Source organism: Epargyreus clarus, unplaced genomic scaffold, assembly GCF_041222505.1.
Source record: "Epargyreus clarus isolate Ecla_fem2 unplaced genomic scaffold, WU_Ecla_fem_2.2 ptg000014l, whole genome shotgun sequence".
NCBI lineage: Eukaryota > Metazoa > Arthropoda > Insecta > Lepidoptera > Hesperiidae > Epargyreus > Epargyreus clarus.
In genome coordinates this window covers 16,069,212-16,095,175 of record NW_027332222.1, presented here as the reverse complement: position 1 = coordinate 16,095,175, position 25,964 = coordinate 16,069,212, and the positions used below count along the sequence as shown (strand labels likewise).

The following is a 25,964-nucleotide window of genomic DNA, read 5'->3' as shown; positions in this document are numbered from 1 at the left end:
TGTCATTTATAAATATATCCTTGTTGTATATCCGTGGAAGTAGCATTCAAAGTGTGATCTTTAATGTCCGAGTGGTGAAATAAGCCCAACGTCACGGATTTTTGGCTTTTCAATTTCATATCAAAGTGTTAGATTGTTGTTTCCAAAATTATACTGTTTTGAATTTGAAAGCTGGAACTAACAACACTCTTCGATAGTTCTAACAACTGCAATGCTATCAATTTTACTTTCATTATAATCTTACCCGACAAGCGTTAGCCTGTTCCCTCAGGGCCTTGATGGTGTTTCCGAAGGCCTCTAAATCAGAGAGGAGGGCCTCGTGTTTCTTGAGCAGCGCTTCGGACGAGTCCTCGTCCTTGCCGTAGTCCTGCGTGTTGGCCATCGGCTCCTTCTCACGCATCCACGACTCCGCCTCGTTAGCGTCCGCGAAGTACTGCTGCGCTTGCAGGGAATCCTCCAGGTCTTGTTTACGCTAAACAGAAAAAGAAATATTGTGTCGTTGAGTTATGTGTAAGGGACAGCCCTACACGTTAAGGCTGCATCGCGCCAGCCCTACACCGTTCTCACGCTGCATCGTGTCTTCGCGGAACGGTCAACGCTGACGAGGCGCGTCCCACGTGCAGGTGGCCGTCCGCCATGGGAACAGTTCACCTCCATCGCGGACTAGTGACTCTACCTATCACATCATATATTTTTATTGTTAGAATTTGTGTAAAATTTGTGTTGTATAAAATAAACGTATTAATTCGTTCGTGAAATAGACAGCAATTCTTTCCTCGACGCCCAGCTCCCATAACTCGTTGTGTGTAATTGTTTTGTTGTGAGTTAGTCAACTTTTGTTTTGTTTAAACTTTTACAATTATGTTGTTGAAAGAATTGAAATTTAGCTTTCAAATGATGGCATAAGGCAAATTTTGTACATTTTAAAACAACATAAAAACTGAAAACAAGAGTTTAAGAACAGTGTGAAATATGTTACTTCTGAAATTGAAATTAAGTAGACATTCGATGGCTGTATAAATAATTGCAACTTGGTTGACATAAAAATGATGATATCACGATGCAAATTTGAAGACCCGCGTGGTGGAACGGTCACCATACCGGTTTGACGCGCTACCGATTCCGAGTTCCGTCCACAGTCAATTTGATTTACGAGTTTAGATCTGTTCTGAGTCTGGGTGCTCATATATTCGTTATTTTGTGTGTCCAATTTCCATGGTAAATATGACACCGGGAATCTTAGTGCGAGGATGTCTGTATAGAAAGCTCCTTGAAATGTGTTTCAGCGAACAGTCGTGTAGCTAGTACCTGCAGCGCCTTCTCCTGCAGCTGCTGCCAGGTGCGGTGCAGGCGGTGCGTGCGCGCGGCCACGTCCTCGGCGGCGAAGTGTCCGGCGTCGCACAGCGCCGCGCCCGCCGCGCGCACCGCGTCCACGCGCGCCTCGTGCTGCGCCATCTCGCCCATCACCGCCTGCTGCTTCTTCATCAGGTTCTGCACGCCGATCAGGTCGCGACCTATGCACGATAAGTACGATACGTTATTCACTGGACCACTTAAAGATTCCGTAGTATCACTCGGCTGCATGAGACTATGGTAGGGTTTTAAGAAGTAACCATACTCCCATGTTGAATAACAATGCAGACATATAGATTTTGTCCTGTGTTCTAATATAAATGAATTATTAACACAGTAATGTGAATTATTATTAAACTTTCTATGAACAAAAATAAAGTAGATATAAATTGATGAACACACATCTCTCTTTATTGAACTCGTTTTTTTGACCAAAATACTATTGAGTTACTCTTGGAGTTTCGACATTATGCTGTGAAAAAATATCTTCATTTACCTCTGTTTGTTGAGGCAATGATGGGTTCCTTCTCGCGGATCCATGCTGCCTCATCGTCCAAATCACGGAACAGCTGTTGAGCTTGCAGCGAGTCCAGAAGGCGACGCTTGCGAATAGCCATTGGTTTATCGAGCGCCGCGTAACGGGCTACCAAAGCATCCTGCACAATAAAATATTTGTCGTATTACATATTGTGTACAATATTTATTTGATTTTTAATTAAATAAGGTTTAACTTTGAAATGCTCATCAGGCAAAATGTTACAATTAATTAATTTTAGTAAATAACCAATAGGTTTCTTAGATCCTATGTACTTTGTAGATTGTTAACTAGTAGTTGTTAACAATTTGTTGATTTCCCCGTTCTTTTAGTGTTTATAGAAGTACTTAACAATAAAATTATTATAAAATTTCTCTTTTCTCAAACACAATCTTCTCTTTTCTCGAACACAATCAAAGTCTACAAATAAATGAACAGCTGGCTAGTGACGTACCCGCTTGGCGCGGATGTTGTCGGCGTCGAAGTGTCCGCGCTCGATGAACTGCTCGGCCTGCGCGCGCAAGGCGTCGATGCGCTCGGCGTGCGAGCTCACGTCCGCCTCCAGCAGCGCGTGCTTCTTCTGCAGGTTCTGCACGCTCGTCAGATCCTGGGAACCAAATCCGTATATTATTATATTCATTGAAGTAAAAGTAATGAAAACTTTTTACGTAATATTTCTTGTTACTGACTAGAACATACAAAGACTTGCCATCTTCTAAATTCAAAACATTAATTCGTATAGTATTTCTTTAGAATGACATATTATGCATGTAGTATATAATTTATGTCTGTTAATATATTGACTTGATGATGTATATTACCTTGCCATAGTCTTCGCTAAGCAGTTGGCCCTCGACCTCAGAGAGCCACAATTCGATGTCCTCGGCGGCGCGATTGAACTGCTGTTGAGCAGCCGCTTCCTGTAACTTGCTGCCCTTGAGCTCCGACGCAGCAGCCAACTTCTCCCACAGAGCACCCACTTCCTCTACGCGAGCTTGAATTTGAGCTGCATCAAATATTTAATGATAATATTTTTTTATTACACACACTTTTATTACTTATAGCGAAGATCAAAGGAAAGGAATTAGCTATAAAGTCACTGTCACAAAAATAAAATGTGTATCAACAAATAAGTAAAATAACTCGTACATTGTGATGTGGCCCCTTTAACTCGCATAATTCACAAATAATAATGTTACTTCTTAGCACCGTTTTAAGTAGTATCCAATAAATACTAACGCTTAGCGAAGTGTTCCTGCTCGAGCAGGCGGCTGCCGAGCGCGGTGATCTCGTCGACGCGCGGCTTGTTGGCCTGCAGCTCCTGCTCGAAGTTCTGGTGCTTCTGCACCTTGCCGTTCAGGTTCGTGGGGTCCAGGTACGAGTCGTCCGTCGCGAACTTCAGCTTCTCGTTTATCCAACCTGATCATGCAAGAGATTTATCAACATTTGTTTATAAAACTTACTCATGAAGTCTTAATAATAAGTTACCAAATAACTAACAATAGTAAAGATTTTGTGAGATTTTAGGATATGTTTTTACCCTTTAGGTATGGAACCCTAAAAAAGAAATATGGACTAACTTTTTTTTGCATCTCTATATCGACTCTTTTATATGTTTATTGTCTGTTTGAGATTTGTTCCTCGGTAACTTGGTTGTTAACTGTTTGACCTTACCTTTCGTTTCGTCACAGTCACGTTCGAATTGCTGATACTTGTAGGCGTCTTCGAGCAGAGCTCGGCGTTGGCTCGATTTTTCGAGTAGAGCGGCGCGGCGCTCCAACAACTAAGACAGAAGGCATTCAAATTATAAACATGTTCCAAAAACTATTTGGGAACATTATAACGAAAATTCACGTAAAAAAATTATCAGTTTTTATGAAAGTATTACTTATTTTGTTGCTTTATAACACATACAATGATATCTTATTTTCATACCATTTCTCTCCTCTGAGCTACATCGTCAGCAGCGTAATGCTGTCCCTCGATAAGCTTGGTGGCGAACTCGTCCAACGCCTTGATCTTCTCCTCCTGCGCAGCCAGCGACTTCTCGAAGTCTTCGTGCTTCTTCAACAGGGCCTCCACAGAGTCCAGGGAGTCGCCCACGTCTTCGTTGGCGAGGAAAGCCTGACAAAAGATCCAGTTTATTTTATTTCACGATTTTATTATTTCAGATATAGGTTATCAAAATATTAAAATTGTATTCGGTATTATTTACATAGTAAAAAGATTGTTTAGCTAGTCATTTTATTTTCGAAATCTCCTGGTATTAAATTTGTCTGTTAGGTAAAAGATAAGTGTTTAAATTCCTATTTAACCCAATGCAGTATTCTAAAGTTACACTACTTCCAACGACTATTAAAAAAATTTTAGTGAATCAAAGATAAACATTTAACTTTGTATCCATATGAAAGTCAGATTATCTTCGAAATGGTGTTAATAACAGGTATATTGCAGCGGTTACCTCCTGCTTGTGCATCCACGCGTCTGCCTGTTCGGTGTCGCGGTAGAAGAGCTGCAGGTCCATGCACTGCAGGTAGAGCACGCGGCGCTGGTCCCAGAGCGCGTGCAGCGCGGCGGAGTCGCGGCCGAGCGCGTCCAGCGCGGCCTGCACGTCGGGCGCGCCGCGGTGGCCGCCCGCCACCAGCGCCTGCCCGCTCGCCACGCACGCCGCCATCACGTCCTCGCGCGCGTCCATCTCGCCCTGACACCACAACCGCACACGTTATCTCAATGTCTCCAAGTGTTTCTTTGTAAATTTATCGACCTGTTAATATCTCCTATATAGCATAAATATCATTAATCAAAATGTTTCCAAAAATAAACCAAAGCTTCAAAATTAATAGAAAAACATTGCATAATATCCATGTTGTTAATTGTAGATTATGAGATATTTTTCCAAATTAAAATGTTGCCACAGAAATAACTAACAGGTGAACCAAGTCTTATAATAAAAAATACGACATTTCAAAAGGCAGATAATAAAGTAAAAAAAATTTTTAACAAAAAATACAACCGACTTCTATGTCACTACAAAGTAAAAAATAATTCAAATAAATGTTGGTTTAGTACATATTTCTGAAGTCGGCGCTCATATTAGATACGCTGTTGACATCGTTATCCAACGAAATATATTGATACGCTCATATTAGATACGCTGTTGACATCGTTATCCAACGAAATATATTGAGCGCCGACTTCAGAAATATGTACTAAACCAACATTTATTTGAATTATTTTTTACTTTGTAGTGACATAGAAGTCGGTTGTATTTTTTGTTAAAAATTTTTTTTCACCCTTTTTAGTGATGACATAATAACATTTATATTAATACAATATAAAATTGTATAAACGAGATCACGAATTAAGGTAAGGTCTGAATTTACATTGATTGGAACCGCCCGCTCGCAGGGCGCTGCCGCGCCCTGCTCGCTTAGTTTTATATTGTCTTATATGTTCCAACCTAACCTAACTAAATAGTCAATGATGAACTGGCTTTGCAATTTCATTAGAACCTACAGCAAATATCTTCAAACACAACTCAATTATTCCCATTGGTTGAGGAGTTACATATTTTGTCTCCGAGCCACATTATCAGATCCTCAAATAGTCAATGATAAACTGGCCTCGCAATTTCATTAGAACCTACACCAAATATCTTCAAACACAAGTCAATTATTCCCATCGGTTGAGGAGTTACATATTTTGACTCCGAGCCACATTATCAGACCCTTAAATAGTCAAAGATAAACTGGTTTTTCAATTTCATTAGAACCTACACCAAATATCTTCAAACACAACTCAATTATTCCCATCGGTTGAGGAGTTACATATTTTGTCTCCGAGCCACATTAGCAGACCCTTAAATAGTCAATGATGAACTGGCTTTGTAATTTCATTAGAACGTACATCAAATATCTTCAAACACAACTCCATTATTCCCATCGGTTGAGGAGTTACATATTTTGACTCCGAGCCACATTATCAGACCCTTAAATAGTCAAAGATAAACTGGTTTTTCAATTTCATTAGAACCTACACCAAATATCTTCAAACAAAACTCAATTATACCCATCAGTTGAGGAGTTACATATTTTGCCTCCAGAACCCACTCTGATCCTCATCATATTTAAATGGGACCAACTTGTAGCAATTGTCCACACACGAAATTAAAGGCATTAAAATAGGTTCATAAACGGCGAAGTTATGGCTGTTATATTTACATGGGTGGAGGAGTTCCCCTCTTTTTCTCCAGAACCAATCGATGGATCCTAACCATATTTAAATGGGACCAACTCGCAGCTCGTCTCTACACAATAAAAAAAGAATTATTAAAATCGGTCCACTAACGGCGGAGTAATTGCTGTACATACATAAAAAAAAAAAAAAAAAAAAAAAAAGATACCGGCCGAATTGATAACCTCCTCCTTTTTGAAGTCGGTTAAAAATTATATTCACATGACTTTTAAAACATGAATTGATTTAATTTGAATAAACACAACAAACAAATATACATTGTAAAATAATGTTACACAATACCTTGTGCTCCTGGTGTCGTTCGAGCAGAGCCTCAGCTCCGGGCACATCCTTGGCGAGGTCGTCGGCGGCGATGAGCGCGCGGATGTCGCTCATCCACGACACCAGGTCGCGGTAGTCCGCCAGGAAGCGATGTAATGCGTGAGAGGACTCTAGCTCCGCACGGCGTTCCTATAAATTGTCATTTTGGTTTTATTAACTCAATCAAAAAACAAAATTGAATACTGAAAAATGTACTGTGTTATATCTGTATTAGTTCACTTATTCGTTTTTTTTTTTCAGAATTAAATAATTTATTTAAAAAAAGTAATTTGTTACATAAGTAGGCCAAAGTTTATGCTTCATCACATTCCTTATCCCAACTCAGGTAGTTTCAAACTTAAAAGCTACCAATTTTTGGGAACTACTTTACCTTAGCCTTCTGCACGAGCCGTTGCCAGGCATTGGCGATCTCGTCCCGCTTGGAGTGTATGGCGGGTGCGTGGTCAGCGTGGATGGCGGCCAGGCGCGCAGCTTCGCCGTCCAGTGTAGCGACCTTATCCTCCAGCGCGGCCAGGTCACGCTCCACACCCTCGTGTTTGCGCTGTGAATGGAACGCAACTGTTAGTTTTATGGAAATATCTTTATATTTCATGTAACTAATTGTATTTGCTGCACACTTTACTCCACAATACAACATTATCGAGAATAAATTCAATACAAGAACCGATATTTATAACAGTATTTGTGTTATGTTGTCGTATGATGAAAGGAAAATTCGATGTTGATAAATTATAGATCAACAAATTATATTAAACCAAGTGAAAAGCACGCATACCTGCAAGGTCTGCACAGTGGCAAGGTCTCGGCCATAATCATCGGAACCCAGAACCACGTCCTTCTCGGAGATCCAGGCGATGGTCTCGTCAGCGTCGCGGTTGAAGCGCTGGATCTCGTGCGCGCCGAACAAGCGTTCCTGGCGCATGAGAGCCATCTGCCGCAGCCGGTGCCACGCCTCGTTCAGCTCCTGGTATCAACAATTTATTATTGACATGAACAGCATGAACACTAAACAATAACTAAGGGTCAAATTATCCACAGACTACGTATCTAGAACATAACATTTGCTTTATAAGCGTAGGCGTAACAATTTTGTTAACTTTTTACATTTATCACGCCTACGACTACGCAAACCAAATTATCTTTCGGTCATATTAATATATCATAAATCTCAACCACTTAAATACTTAACTTACTCTCATATGCAGTTAATAACATAAAACAAAGTAAGCAGCACACTTACATCCTTCCTCTTAACAATGGTCTCCCGCTCGGGGTGTCCCTCGAGCACGAGGCGCTCGGCCAGCTGGTTGACCTCGGTGACGCGGTACTCCTGTGCCGCCATGTCCTTCTGGAACTCGTCGAACTTGCGCTGCAGCACCTCGACGTGCTCCAGGTCAGAGCCGAACTCGTCCGCGCACACGAACGTTTCCTATGAAATTAATTATATTATAAAAATAGAATAAAATTAAAGGATCCAAAAGATATTGTTATGTTTATGAAAAATCTATTAAAACAATACTACTAGTTAAAGTATCTTTATACTTTATCATAATAAAACATAGAAGTTAGAATGCAGAAAAAGACGTTTCATGTTTATTGTCAGTATAGCTTACCTTGTCATGAATCCAGAACATGACCTCGTCGCAGTGGCGCAGGAACTGCACGAGCACGAGCGCCTGTTGCAGCTTCATGCCCTTCTCGGCGAGGCGGGACAGCAGCAGCTCCCACAGGCGGTGCAGCTCGTCCAGCCGCCGCCGGATGGTCTCGGACGCGAAGTGCCCCGCGGAGATCATCTCGCTGCCCGTGTTATCCAGCACCACGATCGCGTTCGAATGGGCCGCCACTTCGGCCTCAAACGCTTGATGTTTCTGGATCTTGGCCTGATTGGATAAATTTGAAACAATTTTGTTTAAAAGTCTTTATTGTATGAACTTTAATCTTTTTAATCTTTTAAAAGTCAATCAGATAGTAAATAAAAAGTGTAAAGTATTTAGATGGAAAATTCGAAAGCAAATCCTAATTAAAAGAGATGAATTAAAAACAATAAATACCTGCAGGTTGGTGGGATCTTTGTAGCTTTCATCGCTAGCAGCCTGCAGCTTCTCTTGGATCCAGGACTCGAGCTCATCGGCGTCGCGTTTGAAGTACTGGAAGCGCCGCGAGTCCTCCAACTTCTCGCGCTTGGCGCGCGCCTCCTGCTTGAAGTCTTCATAGCGGTTTAACACCTAGGACAGATTTATCGATATTTAAGACATATAATGATCTTTAAGTAATAAAAAATAACAAAACACTTAATATATTGCAAGGTAGCTAAAATAATGCATAAAAGAATTCCTATAAGTATGAAGCTATTTAGGGCAAGGATTGAAAGAACAATGGTATGTAACTAATTGCGAATCCAATTAAAGATTCATTACACAAGAAGTTGTGCCAATGAATGTTCCACTTTCAAAATTATGTGACAATATGCAAAATTTTGTAAGATATGCAATATTTCAGTCCAAGTCATATTAAACTGACATTACAGCCCAAGAAAATCAATATTATATATTGATTGATTTTAAGCGTTATATTGTTTCACTTTTGGTATTTTTCTTCCATTTTCCCATGAATAAACCTAATTATAAAACAGATGAAAAGTAGTCACTGTTGCCTACAAATATTTGCTACACCAATTACCTGCTCACGACGTTCTTGAATATCCTCTGCAGTTTCGAGGATCTTCACCTCCTTGGGTGGTGGAATCTGCTCCATGATGGATGCGTTCAATCACCTATAAGAAACAATGTTATGATTAACGTTTAGATATTTTAATTATTTCATAAGCAGGAGGAAGGTCCACAAATAATTCTACTTTGTCAACTAGATGGTTAGAAAATTTGTACTTATATTGTATTTAACTTGTTAATGTTGAACTATTTATAAAGTTCATCCATTTATGGTACATAAAATTTTAATTTGTCTTATACAACAGGAGAGAATCAGTGTGACCCACATATATCATGGTGGGTGTGGTCCACTACTCAAGTGATATTATCAAATCATAAATTACTGTAACCTAGTTGAAATACTTTAACAAAAAATATAATAATAGACTTAACACTAATAAATATTTAATCATACACTGAGAAAATAATTTATTCTATTTATACTATACATATTATACTCATTTAAAAACGAAAAATTTACAATCTAGTCCACCTAATTATCCATTAAGAGCTAAGGTCAGCACTTGACATCACAGCCAGCTTGGTCACATTACATCACACAGCCTTGTGACTCACCACTCTTCACAATATAGCTTGTTAACTTGTTACCAACTGATAATGTCTGGGTGAACAACAAAACCTCACATACCATACATTTTTAAACTGTTATCTTCTATAGTTCTAGACATGTGTTGCAATGTGTTAAGAAATTATATTTACGAAAATAATGTTGTTAAATGAATGAGTTGTGTAATAAAATATTGAAATGTATTTATTTTATTATAGTTAATAGTGATTTTTATAAATATTGACTTACAAAAAACATAAAAATGATAATGAATACTGCCTTGTTCTACATTTTAATACAGTAAAAAAAAGTTACTTATTTTTAATGTCCAATAAAGTAATTGGTGCTTATTATTAATTATTAACTAATAATAAAGTGATTAGTGATTCCTAATAATTTACTTTCAATATTTTAATCATTCATTCCAAAGTACATATTATCTAATCAATATTTTTTAAACTGTGAACTGTTAAAATAAAACAATCTTGTTTAGATTGTTTTATTTGAAAAAGATAGAAGAAGAATTTACTCAATACTTACAGTATTCTTATGAAAAGCTTATGTAATCTTTAAGCCACAACCTTAACATTAATATTAAAAGATAAAATCACACACAGTATCAACTTTTAAAGATCCTGATAACTTGATTACACTAGTTATTGCTAGATAATAATTCACTTCACTTGAAACATGGTAATGAGAAGCCAAACACAAAGTTCAGGTTACATTCTATGTTCCCAAGTTACAAATCAATAACTTGATACCTACAGTAACATGATATAGGCCAGACTGTTCTGCTCCACTGGGCTAAGTGCCTACAACTCTAAGAGCCGGTCCACACGGCGCGTTGCGTCAGCGTTGCGTCGACGTTGCGCTGTGGGTGCGTCGTTTTACATACTAATAATCATAGTGTTCACACGGTGCGCTGCGTCGACGCGCGCACCGTGTGTACACTATGATTATTAGTATGTAAAATGACGCAGTCACAGCGCTGCGTCGACGCAACGCTGACGCAACGCACCGTGTGGACCGGCTCTTACCTAACTTTTTTCACATACCAATAAGGTTCACTTTGTTGCCAGCTGTTTTATATTGGATACAATCCACAATAGTTATCCCACCCCACTTGGGTGGGGCTATAGATCAGCTGATTGAACTTTTCTAGAACTATGTTCAGTTACTCATACTGCTGTTTTGGATGTTTACTAAGAATTTTCATAAAGCTAATTATATAGTCTCATTTTTCATACAGATAATTATATATTCATGAATAATGCAGTAATTTGGAGAACAATAGGTACCTACAAAATACATTATAATTACAGATCAATGTCAGAAGTATGTGACTCTGATATTTAAATGAAATTAACATAAAAAACAGCCATATAAACAACTACTTTATAAGTATAAAAATGATATTGATGTAAACTTACTTATTGGAACACCACTTTTATCTAGGTTACACAGAACCTAATCAATACTATCTTTTGAGCACATTTATACTGCACTATCGCTCTACTCTAAGACACTCAAGAATTATCAATTACTGTGAAAGTACCGATGGCGACGACGAGCGGTGCACTGCGGCGGCGCTCCAGATTCCACGGCCGGCACGCATCGGCGGCCCCGCGGACGATTACTCGCCCTACCTATACCTATATCGACCTATACACTTCCCCCTCGTACACAATGACGTAATGCTCCAAAATAAACCTAATAAGGATAACGGGACAAGACAAATTTAGACTTCCGCCGGGTAATATGTTTATTTATGGTAATTTATATTCTCTTCTATAAAACTTTCGACTGTAATATATTAGAAAATATAGAATTTTATTGGCATTCATTGTAAATGGACGAAATATGGATTTTACCGATACATGGGTGTGTCACAGATAAGCTTGTTAATCTCTCAGACTTGACGAAAACTATACCAAATTATGATTTAGAGAAGCAGATTAATGACTTACCTGTATGTCTGAAGACTAACAGTGAAGAAAAGAAGAGTTTATTATCACTAATGTTGAATTTTCATGAAAAATCGTTCGTTCGACGTGCTGATCGCGTCACTCCGCCTATACTAATGTTGCCGTTTTCAAAATTAATGACACCATTCCAGCTGAACGTCAGACGTGTGTAAATATTTCATAAAATTTTATTATTTTCTAAAATTATTTGTACAAGCAAACTTAACAAGTAATGTATCTAAAACATTGCTATTAATAATGTATTTTTCAAATATTTAACATATTTATTATTCCAATTGGGTACTTGACAGTTATAACAATAAAATATGAAATATATTGGATATGATAGCTTATAAGTAAACATAAATTATGCAGTATTTCGTTTATTTTTTAATACGTTCTAAGTATTTTAATTTTTAAAAAGAAATTTTCGATTTTTTATCTGTGGATTTTAAATCCCAAAACGGCGACAGTGCTGCCTCAAATGTCATGTGACGTCACTACATCGAAACCAAACAAGACAAATAATACCTAATTAAATCGTTTGCTGTTAGAGTTGGTTGAATTTATGTTGTGAACCGAAATGAAGCCATACTATATTAAAGCTGATAGCGTGAACCTGCTTAAAGAAGATCCATATATGCAGTGCAATAAATCAAAATGGATACAAAAACTTCCGTGAGATAACCTATGGAAATATCAAATAAATAACGTAAGTAAAACATTCTTTATATTTACATTTAATCATATCGGACAATTAAAACATTTCTTAACTGACTTCAGACAGAAGAAAGGTTGTCTTCAAGTAATTATTAAGATTTTTTTAAATATACTTATATTCTTATGTGAACTGTTTTAAGGTTATTAATTGGTTATATTTATATTTACAGATCTTCCCGACAATCGTATAGTGACGACGTTATAGAGTATGTGCAGTTTAAGAGGAAGGCAAGTTTGTGTTTCATGAAAAGTAAAAGTTGTCCTGAACACAAGGTACATCAATGAAAATGAAAATGTGATGACTGTCCTGCCTAGAAGAAGTGAGGAGCCAAAAGTTTCGAAAGTGGGCACCAGTCTGAAATACATAAAGTAAAGTACACGGGAAATAGTACTTCTTTACTTGCGTAACCTACCCAACAAGATGAAGGAAGAAAAGTGACCATACAGTTCCTATTATTGCATTGCAATTTAATTCTGAAAATGACAGTGATAAAAATATATATCCATTTGTTACGGAAAATAATTTTAGTAATGAAGAAAAGCAGACACGCAAGCAGCACAAAAATTTAGCTTAGGTGATCTGTAGTAATTATTGTAACTGTAACATATGATAAATATATACAAAAGTTCTACTGTGTGTACTCACTAATAGAACCATATAAACCAAATAAACAAAGAAATCGGTTAATAAAATACTAATATTAGCAAATCATGTATTTTTAATTATACAGTCCTGTAACTTAATCAGTGCACATGCACCATCAATAATAACACAGTCATGAAATATTTTAATTGTGTCCTATTAATTACAGAATGGGCCCTTAAAATAGAATTCTCATAGACGTCTTATAATTCTATTCTTATCATAGACATCTATATAATATATTAAATATATGAATACTTCCACTTGCTGTTTTGTTTTGATTACGTCCCGTTCCAATGATTTGGAATTGACGAATCACTCGAGAATTACTAAATTTATTCCTTTTTTTCAATAATACTTCTCTTACATAGCTAGTATAAAATGTCATTGCAAACAGAGGATTTAAACATATAAGAATCTGCAAGTTCTTTAACGTTTATGAGATTTGGGTTTAGGAACTTGTATAAGCAAATTTGTTACGATCGTACTTGTACACATCGTCACTGCACACGTCTTATAACTTGTCATTTATATAAATTTTAGTTATAATAGCTAAATAACTCTCAATTTTCTTCTAAGCGTTGTTTGTTTACAGTGTAATGACGTTCCGCCACAAAATGACACTTGACCGCCTGATTTAACGCGACGTTCCGTTCACCGTAAAGAAAGTTCGATTTTTATTAATGAATAGCCCTTTTTTCGAAAAAGTGATCAATGAAAGGCATATATAATACGTATACTAATTCATTAAAACACTTTCCCAAAAAGTGTCAAGTAGCCAATTATTTGTCATCTATTATCGCATACGTCCATATATTTTTTGTTATGTCTACACCGGAACTTAGTTGTCAAAAGCAGTATTCTGCTATGGTTGCCGTCTTATGTTTGTTGTATCAATTTGTGTGTCAATTATCAATTAACCCTTGTTAATAATGGCCTGTTGATTATTAAAAAGCTGTGGTTGGTGCAGATAATATTGTAGTGCAGTGTAATGTGTATGTGAATAATGGCGGCCGGTGGTGAGGAGCTGTGGCGCGAGTGCGCGTCCTGGCTGACGAGATGTGGCTTACTCCGGCACGATCATAAGGCGAATTGGGAGACGAGCACGATCCACGACCTGGCCTACACGCTGCGGGACGGCGTGCTGCTGTGCAATCTGCTGAACACCCTCCACCCCGGGTGCATCGACATGAAGGACGTAAACCAGAGGCCGCAGATGGCACAGGTACGTACGGAGCCGCCGCGCGACCTTCGCCCTAATTACCACTACGCCGCCAATATCATCGCCTACTAAACATATACGTTTCGCGGATGTAGCTCCCAACATTCGTATCTAAATTTGTAAAGTAAACCCGAAATATTTTTGGAATAGCACTCATGTTTTTATTCGTCGAGTACGTTATCGTATAAATATATTTCACACCCAAAGTTTCAAACACATCAGGCAGCTAACAGTTTTGTGTGCATTTCATACCATTTTTATATGAAGTACAGTTACTGGAGCTATTTATGTCAATGTGGCATTAATTATGCATGCATTGATGAATGGAATTATATGGCCATTGATGTTTGTGTTGAATGTCCAATACTTATTGAGTGTGTTCCGGTGTATCTGCATGGGGAATTATGAATGAAGTGTGTATGAATGGATTTAGCATGGTCTGCTGTATACTATAAACATATTATACATATATTTATTTATACTGTACAGATGTAATTGCTCTATTACCTTAAGACTTTTATTACAAAGGAGGCAAAGCTTCACCAGTCTTGAACACTATGAATAGTCAGACATTGAAGGAAGATTACTAGTTGTAAAATTTCAGCTAAAACTGATCTTTTGGACCATGAGTTATCAATTTCACTTATAAGGCTTCTGGGATCCTTATTGGAGGCATTCAGAGCAGATTAGAAATGTCTTCATTCTTAAGTCATTTGCAAATTTTGTCCAATCTAAATAGATATACCGGGTAAATCCATAAGGTTGAGATTCAAAAACTCTGGATATTGAAAGAAATATATAAAATAGGTAGTTGACCTTGAATATATTTTTATGTTCAAATGCATTTTCTGCACAATCACCACATGAATGCAATATAGACCATTGAATAAATTAATTTAGATTAGTTGAAAGTAATCTAGTGGCTAATATTAAAATTTTGTCTTGCCAGTTCTTATGTTTGAGGAATATCAAAGTGTTCCTCCGAACATGTCATGAGGTTTTTGAGCTGCGGGAGACGGACCTGTTTGACCCCTCCATGCTGTTTGATCTGTCCAACTTCCACCGAGTGCTGTGCACGCTGGCCAAACTCAGCCAGTGCCCAAAAGCTTTAGATAGAAATGTCAAGTAAGTAATTATTTAAATGCCGTATCCCTTTATAAAGCAATAAATAGATTGTGTTATCGTAGAAATTCCAGCTTAAATTTAGTTAATTCTAAAGGGCAGTTTTCCTGTTGTGCATGTTTACACCCTCACGCATGTCCTTCCCGCACAAATGCCACTTGCATCCATACATACATGCATACTGGCCGTGAAGACATTGTGGTTATTCATGTGTACGTATGGCACGCGCGTGCGGGCGTAGAAACGCGCGACAGAAATGCGCCCTAAGTATTACATAGCTTTTAATACAACATGAAAGTATACCAACTCCAGATTTAATGTTAAAAGTATGTTCAACTTATCAAATTGTAGATGTTCATAGGCTATAGTGGTCATTTAACAATTGGCCTTTATTATAATAGTTTTGCTACTATAATTTTTTCTTATAACTGAGCAGTTAGAAAATATTGCAAAATTCTTACAAATACACAATCTATTATGAAATGTGACCTTTAGTATCATAATGTGCGGCAATTAAGGTTTAATTAACAGCTCTCAGGCTCATGACGTAAAACAAAACATATTATATTTCAATGTCATATTGTTTACTTTTACTACAAATGTTGTTTATGTTTTCAGACCATTTTCAGCTCACAGAAGTCAATCAGAAGAGGATATCTATAAAGACTTGCAATCTGTGTAAGTATTTATTGAACATTAAATCTCAATAGATGGGAGTTTATTATCCTGTTATAAGGATAATATCATAGTATAAGTCATTACAGAAAAGGCTTCTGTTTTCCTTGTCTTTTAGTATATTTATTCTTGAATATATAGCATTTGCTGTTGCTACCTGTTAAATGCTATAACATATGTAGGACGAATGATAGCGAATAGAAATGAAGAAACTCGCGGTCAAATGTTATATTTCGTAGCGTTACTCTCGATAAGTATATACAAAAACTGGTTTTAAAATGTCCAAGTGCACATGCTAGAGGTCATGATGTCAATTAGTACAACAACAATCGACTTGTAGTAGCGCGAGCGTGTCGCTGGCGCCGCCGCCGTACGACGCGATCGAGTGCGACGTGCACCCGGTGGCGGCGGAGGCGCCCTGGGTGCAGTTCACTATTCCCAGCGTGGCCTGCGAGGACCGCGTCGAGGAGATATACGAGGACCTCTGCTATGTCAAGTTCACTTCAGCGATGCCGGAGGTGGCGATTTGCTTGTCACTAGCCGCTTATTCATTAGCTCTTATTTTGATTTTAGACCAATAATTTTATTTTTGTTGATCGTTATGTAATCATGCTTTTGTACATACTCGCCTATTTAAAGGAGCTATTGTATTATAATATTAGAATCGAGATATTTTTACCACTGTGTAGGTACTAGCTACGTACGTTCTTAGCAAGAAATTCTGCTAATCGCGCGTCATTGATCATACATTTTCCAGAAATGTTAGGCATATTTTTCACAGCTTTCATAAACACGGTTTTATTTATATTCGTACTATGAGTTTCATTATTGTCGGGGCCTTTATTGATAATATTTAAAAGCTACTTCCTCCGCTCGAAGCTGTGTCGCTATGAATACGTTCAACTTTTGATTGCACAATGCAGTTGTCTCGTATCTTTCGCGCGAGTATCTCTAGTGAGTGGGCGGCTCAAAACTATATGGAAGTACACGGAGCAGTCTAGCTGTCTATCAAAATTGTTTTACGCCAATAAACATCTTCAGAGCGTGTCACCAATAAGGAAGTGGCCTTAATTTCACATTTGCACAATAGCTATATTTAATCATCCTCCCTGCTTGAAAATCAATTCTTGTCTTTTCAACAACACGCCCTGGAAATCCTAGAAATGACCTACAGGCGAAGGATTAGATAAAGTATCTGTCACTTCCCAGAACGTCTATCTTTCACTTGTTGGCATTATCTTTAAGAATACGTTCGATATACGGTTCTATGCACAGGCGATATGTTGCAATATTGTGTACAGTTTTGGAAGATAGCTGACTGCGCCAAGCGAATCGATTAGTTATAGATATGTTTTAAAAGAAAATAGTTTGACGTATTTAATTTTATGTACACATACATACACAGACACGCTTTCTCATGTATTACAGGCATGGTTACGACGATCACTCGCTTTAGGTTGATGTTTTGAACAAAATTTAGGAAAAACATACAAGTCCAAATAAATGAATCAGAAACTGCTAGCGGCTAGCTGATTGGAACACATATTTTCTCGAGCATCATTTTTATCACATTGATAGCAAACATGAATCTCTTATCAGCATCGAAGCTTACCAATTTCTCATCTCATTTTAAATAACTTCAGTCTTTAGTAAATATTTTATTTGTTTTGAAAATCTTATTTGGATTTATTTCACGTTTTAAAATTCTGTAGTTGAGTAAAGATATTTTTTCTTAAAAGCAATCGCAACACAAATGTTGCCGACTTTTAACAGTAGCAGTAATTTGAACATAACATAGATTAGTCACGTATGACTATTGATTGTCTGAGGCTGTCCGAGGACACGTGTAGCGAGGCCGCGATTGTACTATGAAACCCAATATCGGCCTGTTTTAGCAATATATTGAATTCCCTTCCGAGAAAGCCTCGACGCGGCATACTGTTGGGTTTTTTGTTTTTCGTTGCGTAGCGTAGTGAGACCGTACTCACGTATGCTGCATGCGTGTGCGACACTGCTGTAAAAAACTCCGTTTTCGCTCTATCAATCGTACCCTGAATATTGATAACTTATATAAGATTATTTTTACTTTTTTTCTTTCTGACATCATTTATAATAACTCTTAATTTTTACTTTAGTTATTAATTTTTGAAGTAAAAATTTCGTAGTATATAAAAAAATATATTATTTTTAGTAAAGTAGATTTGTTTTCCAACAACATAGTATTGATAGATAAAGCTCGCGTACATGACATAGAAGTAGGCGGTCGCGTGGAGCGAAAACAGAGTTTGGTTCGCACGTAACAATGTGTGTGTGGGGCGCGTGCGCAGCGGCGGTGCGTGCGCGCCGAGCGTCGACACTGAGTACTCGAGCTACTGCGCGCGCATCCACGACGAGGAGATCTATCACGACCTGTGCGCCGTCAAGGGGACCCGGGAACTGCGCGACCCGCCCGCCGCCCCGCACCAGCCGATCGCTTTCAACGCAGTACGCGATGTTTTTGGTTTTTTTTTCTTTAATTTTTCTTTTCTCTTTTTTATTAACCCAGAATAAAAGTGTATGAATAATATTGACATCCACTGACCACTTGTTTATGAAACGAAAGAATAATTGAGCTTCGAAATTCTTAACGTCATTTCACACAAAACTGTCGACGCGTGACCGAGTTTTTATGTGATGTAAATTACAAAAAACAACGCTTAAAATTAAGCTTTATTGTCCCACGGAATAAGTTGTATTCGCAATTTGCCTCACGTCAATCACCTGATTCAATTTCGTAGCTCTCACTGACGGGATTAATTTCATGCCTCACTTAGGAATCGAGACTCGTAAGTAAAAGTCTAGCAAAGCGTTCCGCGCATCGTCTGAATTATTCATACACTCATTATTTCTGGTACCATATTATAATTTCCGCCATGTAGTTAGAGCTAGTTCGTCTACAATGTTGATTATAGTATCGCTTCAGAATGGTTAATGCATTTATATATTTTGAGCTAGTTAATGCTTGCATGGATTTCTTTATTTATTTATTTTGATAGAAAACGAAACGTTATAATCGATTCATTTTCCAGCTGGCGACGTCGACGGCCAGCTTCGAGAAGCGTGATTACGTTATAAGAGAGCTCGTGGACACAGAATGTAACTACGTAGATGTATTGAGTAAAATAATAAAATATTTTTTGAGGCCGCTCACGCCGTACCTGAAACCTCAAGACATGCAAATCGTGTTCTTCGGAGTCAAGGTGAGGTTGAATATAATTTGTCGGAATTTACGAAGCTCGTTTGCGACATTCTAATGAATTGTTATTGTTGTAGGAGTTGCACGACATTCACACGGGCCTGCTGCGCCAGCTGCGGGCGGCCACGGAGGGGTGCATTCCGGGGAACGGAGCCCCGCGGCTGGCCGACGTGTTCCTCGCGTGGCGGGAACGGTTGCTCTTGTACGGAGATTACTGTTCCAATCTTACACAGGCCCAAGATACACTTAAAGCGCTAGATGCTAGGGATAACACGTTTAATAAACAACTACAGGTAATTAATGGTCTTAAAATAGTATAACACAGAAAAAAATTAAGTATCACTCATTAGTAAAAACTTAACTTTCCGGTAAAAACGCAATGACTCTTGTCACAATCTTATTCTAATACAAAAGTAAAAGAAAACTAAAGTAAGTTGTTGTCGAATGTGGAACGCGGGGTGAAAGTAGCCTAGACAGTTGGTACTAGACAAATTAGACACTAAAATGACTAAATTTTGTTTCGTCTCCAGAAATGTCAGAAAGAGCACAGCGACGGTCGTATCCAGCTGCGGGATATATTATCAGTTCCCATGCAAAGAATACTCAAGTACCATTTATTATTAGAAAAATTAGTCCAAGAAACACAGCCGGTAAGTTTTTGTAGTCATTGTAATGCAAACGAAAAATTATTAAAAGTATATTTAATTTATGTTTTTTTACTACATGCTATACAAGTGTATAAATACGGTAATATAAGTAACAAATTATTTGAACTGTGCTTTTTCATTCTTGTAACGCCATATGAAAACATTTACATAGGACTGCCAAATTATGAAAAAAAGGAGATAAAAAATTATGGACTTGTTAAGTTGTATCAAATCTCACAATAATGATATAGCACAAACTATTTTAAAATATGACTCTATTTACATCCTGTGTAGTATAATATTTGCTATTACGTAATGTTATTAGTCCTATATCAAGAAGCTAAAGGATAATGTTAATTAACTACGATACTAAAGTAGTTTCTAATAAACAATACATTAGAAGTATATTTATAATTATTTATCATAACTTGAAGTCATTTTCATGGCAGATAATTGATTACAAGGTATATGTAGTTGATACTATAATTTTAAAATACATACATACACTTTGTATGTAACACATGATGCACCCTCAATTGGCAATAGATATCTACATCAGAAATAAAACGAAATTTAATTTTCACGCATTGTAACTCTGGAAGACTGAACAAGAACGCCGCACGTATCATTAAATACTACGATCATTAAAGTGTCAATTACGGTATCGTTAAAGAATTCTTTAGCACAAATAGAAAAATACATTATTTATAATAATCGCAATGAAAACCAATAAACTGTATTTTTCCCCATGTATTTTTCCAATGTTATATAAATATTATATTACGAAGAAACATTAATAAGGGAATTCTGTTCAGTTGATTAATTTATATTCCATCTAAATTGAGACTTTTTATGCTTGCTAGGATCGAATTTGGTTAGGCAATTTTTCCACGATACTTAGGACTAGTTCAGGCATTGACATAAATGTAAAGGATTCCATCTAAATTGAGACTTTTTATGCTTGCTAGGATCGAATTTGGTGAGGCAATTTTTCCACGATACTTAGGACTAGTTCAGGCATTGACATAAATGTAAAGGGAACTCCTTAACCACGTGATTGTCACCGCAGAACCACGAGGAGTTCCGCGGCCTGGAGCGCGCCAAGGAGGCGATGGTGGACGTGGCGCAGTACATCAACGAGGTGAAGCGCGACAGCGAGGTGCTGACGCTGCTCGCCAAGGTGCAGGTAAGCACGTGTAGATGACGCCCGAGTTCACTGCTACGGTCAGTTCCCACAGTCATTAAACTGAGTGTACTGTGAAGACGTGACCCATTTTTAGTAGGTCAAAGTTTCCTCCCGATCATTTCAGTCAGATTCGCTGCTGTTTGTTTAGTTTTTGGAGATAATAACAATGTTACTTGATCTACCTATTTTACGGTGTGTTGGAACAAAAAACGAAAGTCATTTAACAAATATTCTAAATAATATTTAATTTTTTTTAAACTTCTGCTAATTTTGTCGGTGAGAAGTACCCTCAAGAAGCTTTCGAATGCCTCTACTTCCTTCAATCTTAATGTATCCGTGTCGTAGGTTATAATATAATAATTAGAGAAAAAACAATCATAACTTAATTATAATAATGGTATAATGACTAGCGATAGAGAGAGGTTTGAGTAAGTCTTAATCAACCAGAGTTCCCATTGTGTGAGATGCAGTGCCCAACATTGGGTCAATAAATATAATAGTTAAAAATATAGTAAAATGATAATTGAACATACTATAATACATTTACTTTTATGGAGATTTGTGCAGTAATGATTTTTTTCGCTAATTCAGTTCATTGTATCGCAATTTTAATACAAACACTAACCAATCAGTATTATGAAATATTAGTACAAACTTAACTGATATGTACATGTTTGTAGGTGTAATATTACTTGTTTTCCAAATAAAAACTAAAAATATTATACTGTGTTACCAGGAGAGCATAGTGGACTGGGAGTGCGGCGCGCTGGGCGCGGGCGGCGCGGGGCTGGCGGCGTACGGGCGGCTGCTGCTGGACGGCGAGCTCAAGGTCAAGGCGCACGAGGACCAGAAGCTGCGCTCGCGGTATGTCTTCGTCTTCGACAAGCTCATGCTGCTCTGCAAACCTGTTAAGGTGAGTCTAGCTTCACATATTATTTGTGTAGGATATTGAAATGGAAAATAGGTGTACAATTGAAATGATGGTCAGCGTCTACGCTCTATCCATGAACATTTGTAATGAGTCCTAATTAGAACTGACATCCTATTTGACATCTGTAATCAGCTCGCAATAAAATTGTGTAACATGAAGTCGATTTTAGATGTTTTGCTAAATAGCAAGTGGAAATGCTTCGTGCGTCGCAGCCTTAGCGCATTTTTAACTAGAATAGTAGCGCTTAGCAATGTCCTTATAAAGTAAAAATATTGCAAATAATAATGCTGTTGAAACATATATAAATATTTGCTAATCATAAATTAAAATAATCTTTACAATTCCCACTCCTCATGTTCCATAGCAAATAGGTACGTGTGCAGAAAATACTACATTGTCGATACAAAGAGATTAATAAAAATATAGCTTGCTTGCTCCATTGTGGTCGTAGCTTAATGTTTCAGAGGTGATAATTATAATATAATATCCACTGCCATAATAAAGTATTATCAGGTTGCGTAATTATATTCCTGTGGTTTGCACTGTGCCACCTATTATATGATTTGTTATTTCCTGTAAATTTATTTTAAGAAGGATGATATAACAATAGCCACAACTTCCTTATTTTAATCTTATCATTTTAACTCATTAGTGTAATTGACTTGCAATAATTTATAGTTTTGATTTAATTAACGCGAAACCACAATTACAATTTAAAATTTATAAATTTTATATACCTAAGCCGAAAACATACATGCATTGTAGCTTTTAAGTAGTAACACTGCCGTCCATAGGCAATTGTAATTATTCCCAAACAAGGTAGGATTTCTTAAATTTTCGTAGATTTCATATTTTGTTCACCCTCTAAAATAGGAGTTTTTTTATTGTTATATGACAGCAGTAAGTTCTTTACTATACTCGAACCCCAAATACCCAACCTGTAATTAGTAAAATAAGGCTATTATTACAAAATAGATATAAGTAGGACATTGTTGCTGCCGCATTATTTCACAAATATTTACAAAGTTTAATAAATTTATTTATACTTTCAATTAATATTTAGCACTATTATTGATTGAATGACATTACTGTAATGTAACAGTGCATGCGTAATAGCGTATAGTCCGCGCGGAACTGCTAGACCGCTCTGAATATAGAAATGTGTCGCGTCGCCATAGCAAATTGTATGACTACACTTACTCGCAAGAAGTTCAGAGTGGAGTAGCAGTTTGGCGTGGACTATACTGAAACCGTAACGTGGGTGTTGTAGTATATTAACAGTAACGTGTGTGGTGCGTGCAGGAGAACCAGTACTCGTACCGCGTGGGCATCCGGCTGGCGGAGTACCGCGTGGAGGAGGGGTACGCGCGGCGCACGATGCGCGGCGACGCGCGCTGGACGGCGCACTTCTACCTGGTGCGCCGCACCAAGGACGCCACCTACACGCTCTACGCGCGCACCGACGAGTGCCGCCGCAAGTGGCTCAAGACCATCAGGGACGCCATGTCAGTACATAACTCTATTGGTGACAGCCCTACACAATGTTAATGTTAGGATGCGAGCTTTAGGAAATTACTGTTGTTTTATCATCTCTTAAGGGTTTAAGAAACAATCAGTAATGGGGCAGTGAGGTCATGAATGGGCCAGGCCATCTCTATTTGTGAAGAGACGAATGCCAAGTAATGAGATTATAAGAGAATTTCAGGATCATAATTTGCATTTTACTATTTGCATTTAATACAAGATTTGCAATAATCGACAACTCTACAATAGATTATATAAAGCGCATAAAAATAAACATTAATAAAAACACCCAAAATTCTAAAAGTATATAATATATAACTATACGTCGTACGTACCTTACAACCTTTTGAACAAAAATATCGTTATAAATGGGCCAATATAAATAGAAATAATTCAGAAGCCTGAAAACCCTGCTAAAATTAAAAGCTTTGTGACAAGAATAGGTTCGACGTTAACAAAGCCTCCGCGTAGGCGCTCGTTGAAACATTTGTATCTATATTTCGTCATTAATGACGACAATGTAATAATTACTCCGCCTAAATAAAATTAAGCAATGATAGATTAGTAATTCCAATGTCGCCTCACTTCGAACGTGAGGCTTTTGATTTAGCATCGTGTTAAAATATACAGCCTGAGAGTTCTGAAAGAAATCTCTAGCATGTATGAAGTCTACCAATCTATAGTTCTCACACGTGGTGGATTGTGGCCTTAACTCTTCAACTGAGAATGGAACTGAAGATGCGGAATAGAAATAAATCGAAGCTGGACATGTTAAAAGAAGGTTCTAATAACGGCATGAGTTACGCACTTAAGGACTATCGCAGTCATTCCGTATGCAAGTAAGAGTTCCGTCGCTTAAAGTATTATGGGCCAAGGCCATATGTGACGCAGTACATATAACGGGACTTAGAACTACGTGTGACCCTATCTTCTAAAACTGTATGTACATAATATATAGTGTGTGTAAGTAGGATTCTATTTGTGGTTGATTGTATCCATTTATACTCATCTACATACAAACAAATGTAACTGAGATTTCCACCTAGGTTTATCCCAATTTGTTTGCGTCTATCGAGTTAAAAATGTCTTACAATTTTGTTGCAATGAAAGCTCTAGGCACCTAAAATATATTTTATGGTAATTATGTTCATGTTCTTTACAGTGATAACTTAGAGCCGCAAGGCTGTCGGAGTACCAACCACAAGTTCGTTTTGCACACGTTCGAAAAGCCTGCTACGTGCCATCATTGTTCAAAGTTTCTCAAGGGCAGACTATTTCAGGTATATATAATTATATAATATAGTAAATAAAATTAATTAAAAAAACATATCGAAATACCCGTGCTGGAGTTTTTTTTAATTTCATAAACAGAGGAGTAACCTTTGTTTTTTAATTTACTTCATTACTTAATGGAGGAGGTTTATACATTTGCTTTGTTTTTTGTATGTTTACTGTATGACATAGATCTTGCTGCGATTTGAAGTTTTATTTTTATTCATTAAAATATTGGAACATGTATTTTAAATGATATACGTGATCATATTTAATCGCATACATGCTTTGCTGCAAATGAATATGTCAATGATTCGTTCCACGTGTGACTGTATTTCTCCTGTGTGTATGGTTGTCGTGCGTGTGCGCAGGGCTACCTGTGCTCGGTGTGCAACGCGTGCGCGCACAAGGAGTGCATCGCGCTGTCGGGGCGCTGCGGCGGCGGCCCCGCGCCCGCGCCGCCGCTGCCGCCGCACCACCACTCGCCCGACGCCGCGCTGCACTACTACATGTGGTATGTTAACCCCTCCTCTCCTCTACACACACATTGGCCTACTCCTTTGTTGCACATGATATGCAACACTCACGATATTTTAAGGTGAACCGGACCTTTGATTCCAGTCCTCAGGGATAGCATCGCACCTGTGACCGACCTCAAATAGAAATCTTATTTTATCTGAGGTTGATTACAGATGTCCAAGGGCGGTAATAGCCAATAACAACAGAGGAACTGCATGTTAATATAAGGTTGTATCTTGTTAAAAGAAAACATAAGGATTTGAACCTCGTATCCCTCGAACAAGAGGGCGAGTTTAATCTATTTATTGAACAAGATATATTTGTCGTGTGGTCAGGTACGTGGGCGAGATGGGTCGCGAGACGGCGACGGCGCGGCTGGAGCGGCGCGTGGACGGCACGTTCCTGCTGCGCGTGCGCCCGCGCGCACACCTGCACGCGCCCAACGACACCGCGTACGCGCTCTCGCTCAAGTGAGTACACACACGCACACACACACACACACACACACACACACACACACACACGCGGGTGAAACTAATACAGCTCCAAAGACACCGTGCAT

At 37.9% G+C, this 25,964-nt stretch overlaps 2 protein-coding genes and 1 long non-coding RNA gene across 4 annotated transcripts in view; 2 read left to right on the top strand and 1 right to left on the bottom strand.

Moving 5' to 3' along the window:
- alpha-Spec (alpha spectrin) overlaps window positions 1–11,833 on the bottom strand; it is a 31,255-nt gene extending 19,422 nt beyond the window's left edge. For both annotated transcript variants that reach the window (XM_073079238.1, XM_073079239.1), the window contains exons 1-17: window positions 11,710–11,833; window positions 9,143–9,236; window positions 8,515–8,688; window positions 8,077–8,343; window positions 7,704–7,892; window positions 7,239–7,427; window positions 6,834–7,004; window positions 6,425–6,592; window positions 4,350–4,589; window positions 3,824–4,012; window positions 3,563–3,671; window positions 3,128–3,307; window positions 2,710–2,894; window positions 2,343–2,495; window positions 1,850–2,009; window positions 1,309–1,514; window positions 245–472 (exon numbers count right to left, since the gene is read on the bottom strand). In XM_073079238.1, the coding sequence (XP_072935339.1) occupies window positions 245–472; window positions 1,309–1,514; window positions 1,850–2,009; window positions 2,343–2,495; window positions 2,710–2,894; window positions 3,128–3,307; window positions 3,563–3,671; window positions 3,824–4,012; window positions 4,350–4,589; window positions 6,425–6,592; window positions 6,834–7,004; window positions 7,239–7,427; window positions 7,704–7,892; window positions 8,077–8,343; window positions 8,515–8,688; window positions 9,143–9,217 (2,883 nt within the window). In that variant the 5' untranslated portion in view covers window positions 9,218–9,236; window positions 11,710–11,833. The remainder of the gene's footprint in view (window positions 1–244; window positions 473–1,308; window positions 1,515–1,849; window positions 2,010–2,342; window positions 2,496–2,709; window positions 2,895–3,127; window positions 3,308–3,562; window positions 3,672–3,823; window positions 4,013–4,349; window positions 4,590–6,424; window positions 6,593–6,833; window positions 7,005–7,238; window positions 7,428–7,703; window positions 7,893–8,076; window positions 8,344–8,514; window positions 8,689–9,142; window positions 9,237–11,709) is intronic.
- A 177-nt stretch (window positions 11,834–12,010) lies between these two features.
- Window positions 12,011–13,335, top strand: LOC140747012 (uncharacterized). The gene is made up of 2 exons (XR_012102836.1): window positions 12,011–12,418; window positions 12,597–13,335. It is a non-coding gene; the product is annotated as an uncharacterized LOC140747012 (long non-coding RNA).
- A 591-nt stretch (window positions 13,336–13,926) lies between these two features.
- The window catches only part of Vav (Vav guanine nucleotide exchange factor), a 13,817-nt gene continuing 1,779 nt past the window's right edge, over window positions 13,927–25,964 (top strand). Inside the window, exons 1-13 of the mRNA XM_073079236.1 lie at window positions 13,927–14,294; window positions 15,241–15,416; window positions 16,032–16,091; window positions 18,416–18,572; window positions 19,157–19,327; window positions 19,401–19,616; window positions 19,854–19,973; window positions 21,040–21,156; window positions 21,893–22,069; window positions 23,390–23,592; window positions 24,774–24,891; window positions 25,255–25,397; window positions 25,738–25,872. Coding sequence (XP_072935337.1) covers window positions 14,076–14,294; window positions 15,241–15,416; window positions 16,032–16,091; window positions 18,416–18,572; window positions 19,157–19,327; window positions 19,401–19,616; window positions 19,854–19,973; window positions 21,040–21,156; window positions 21,893–22,069; window positions 23,390–23,592; window positions 24,774–24,891; window positions 25,255–25,397; window positions 25,738–25,872 — 2,012 coding nt within the window. The 5' untranslated portion in view covers window positions 13,927–14,075. The remainder of the gene's footprint in view (window positions 14,295–15,240; window positions 15,417–16,031; window positions 16,092–18,415; window positions 18,573–19,156; window positions 19,328–19,400; window positions 19,617–19,853; window positions 19,974–21,039; window positions 21,157–21,892; window positions 22,070–23,389; window positions 23,593–24,773; window positions 24,892–25,254; window positions 25,398–25,737; window positions 25,873–25,964) is intronic.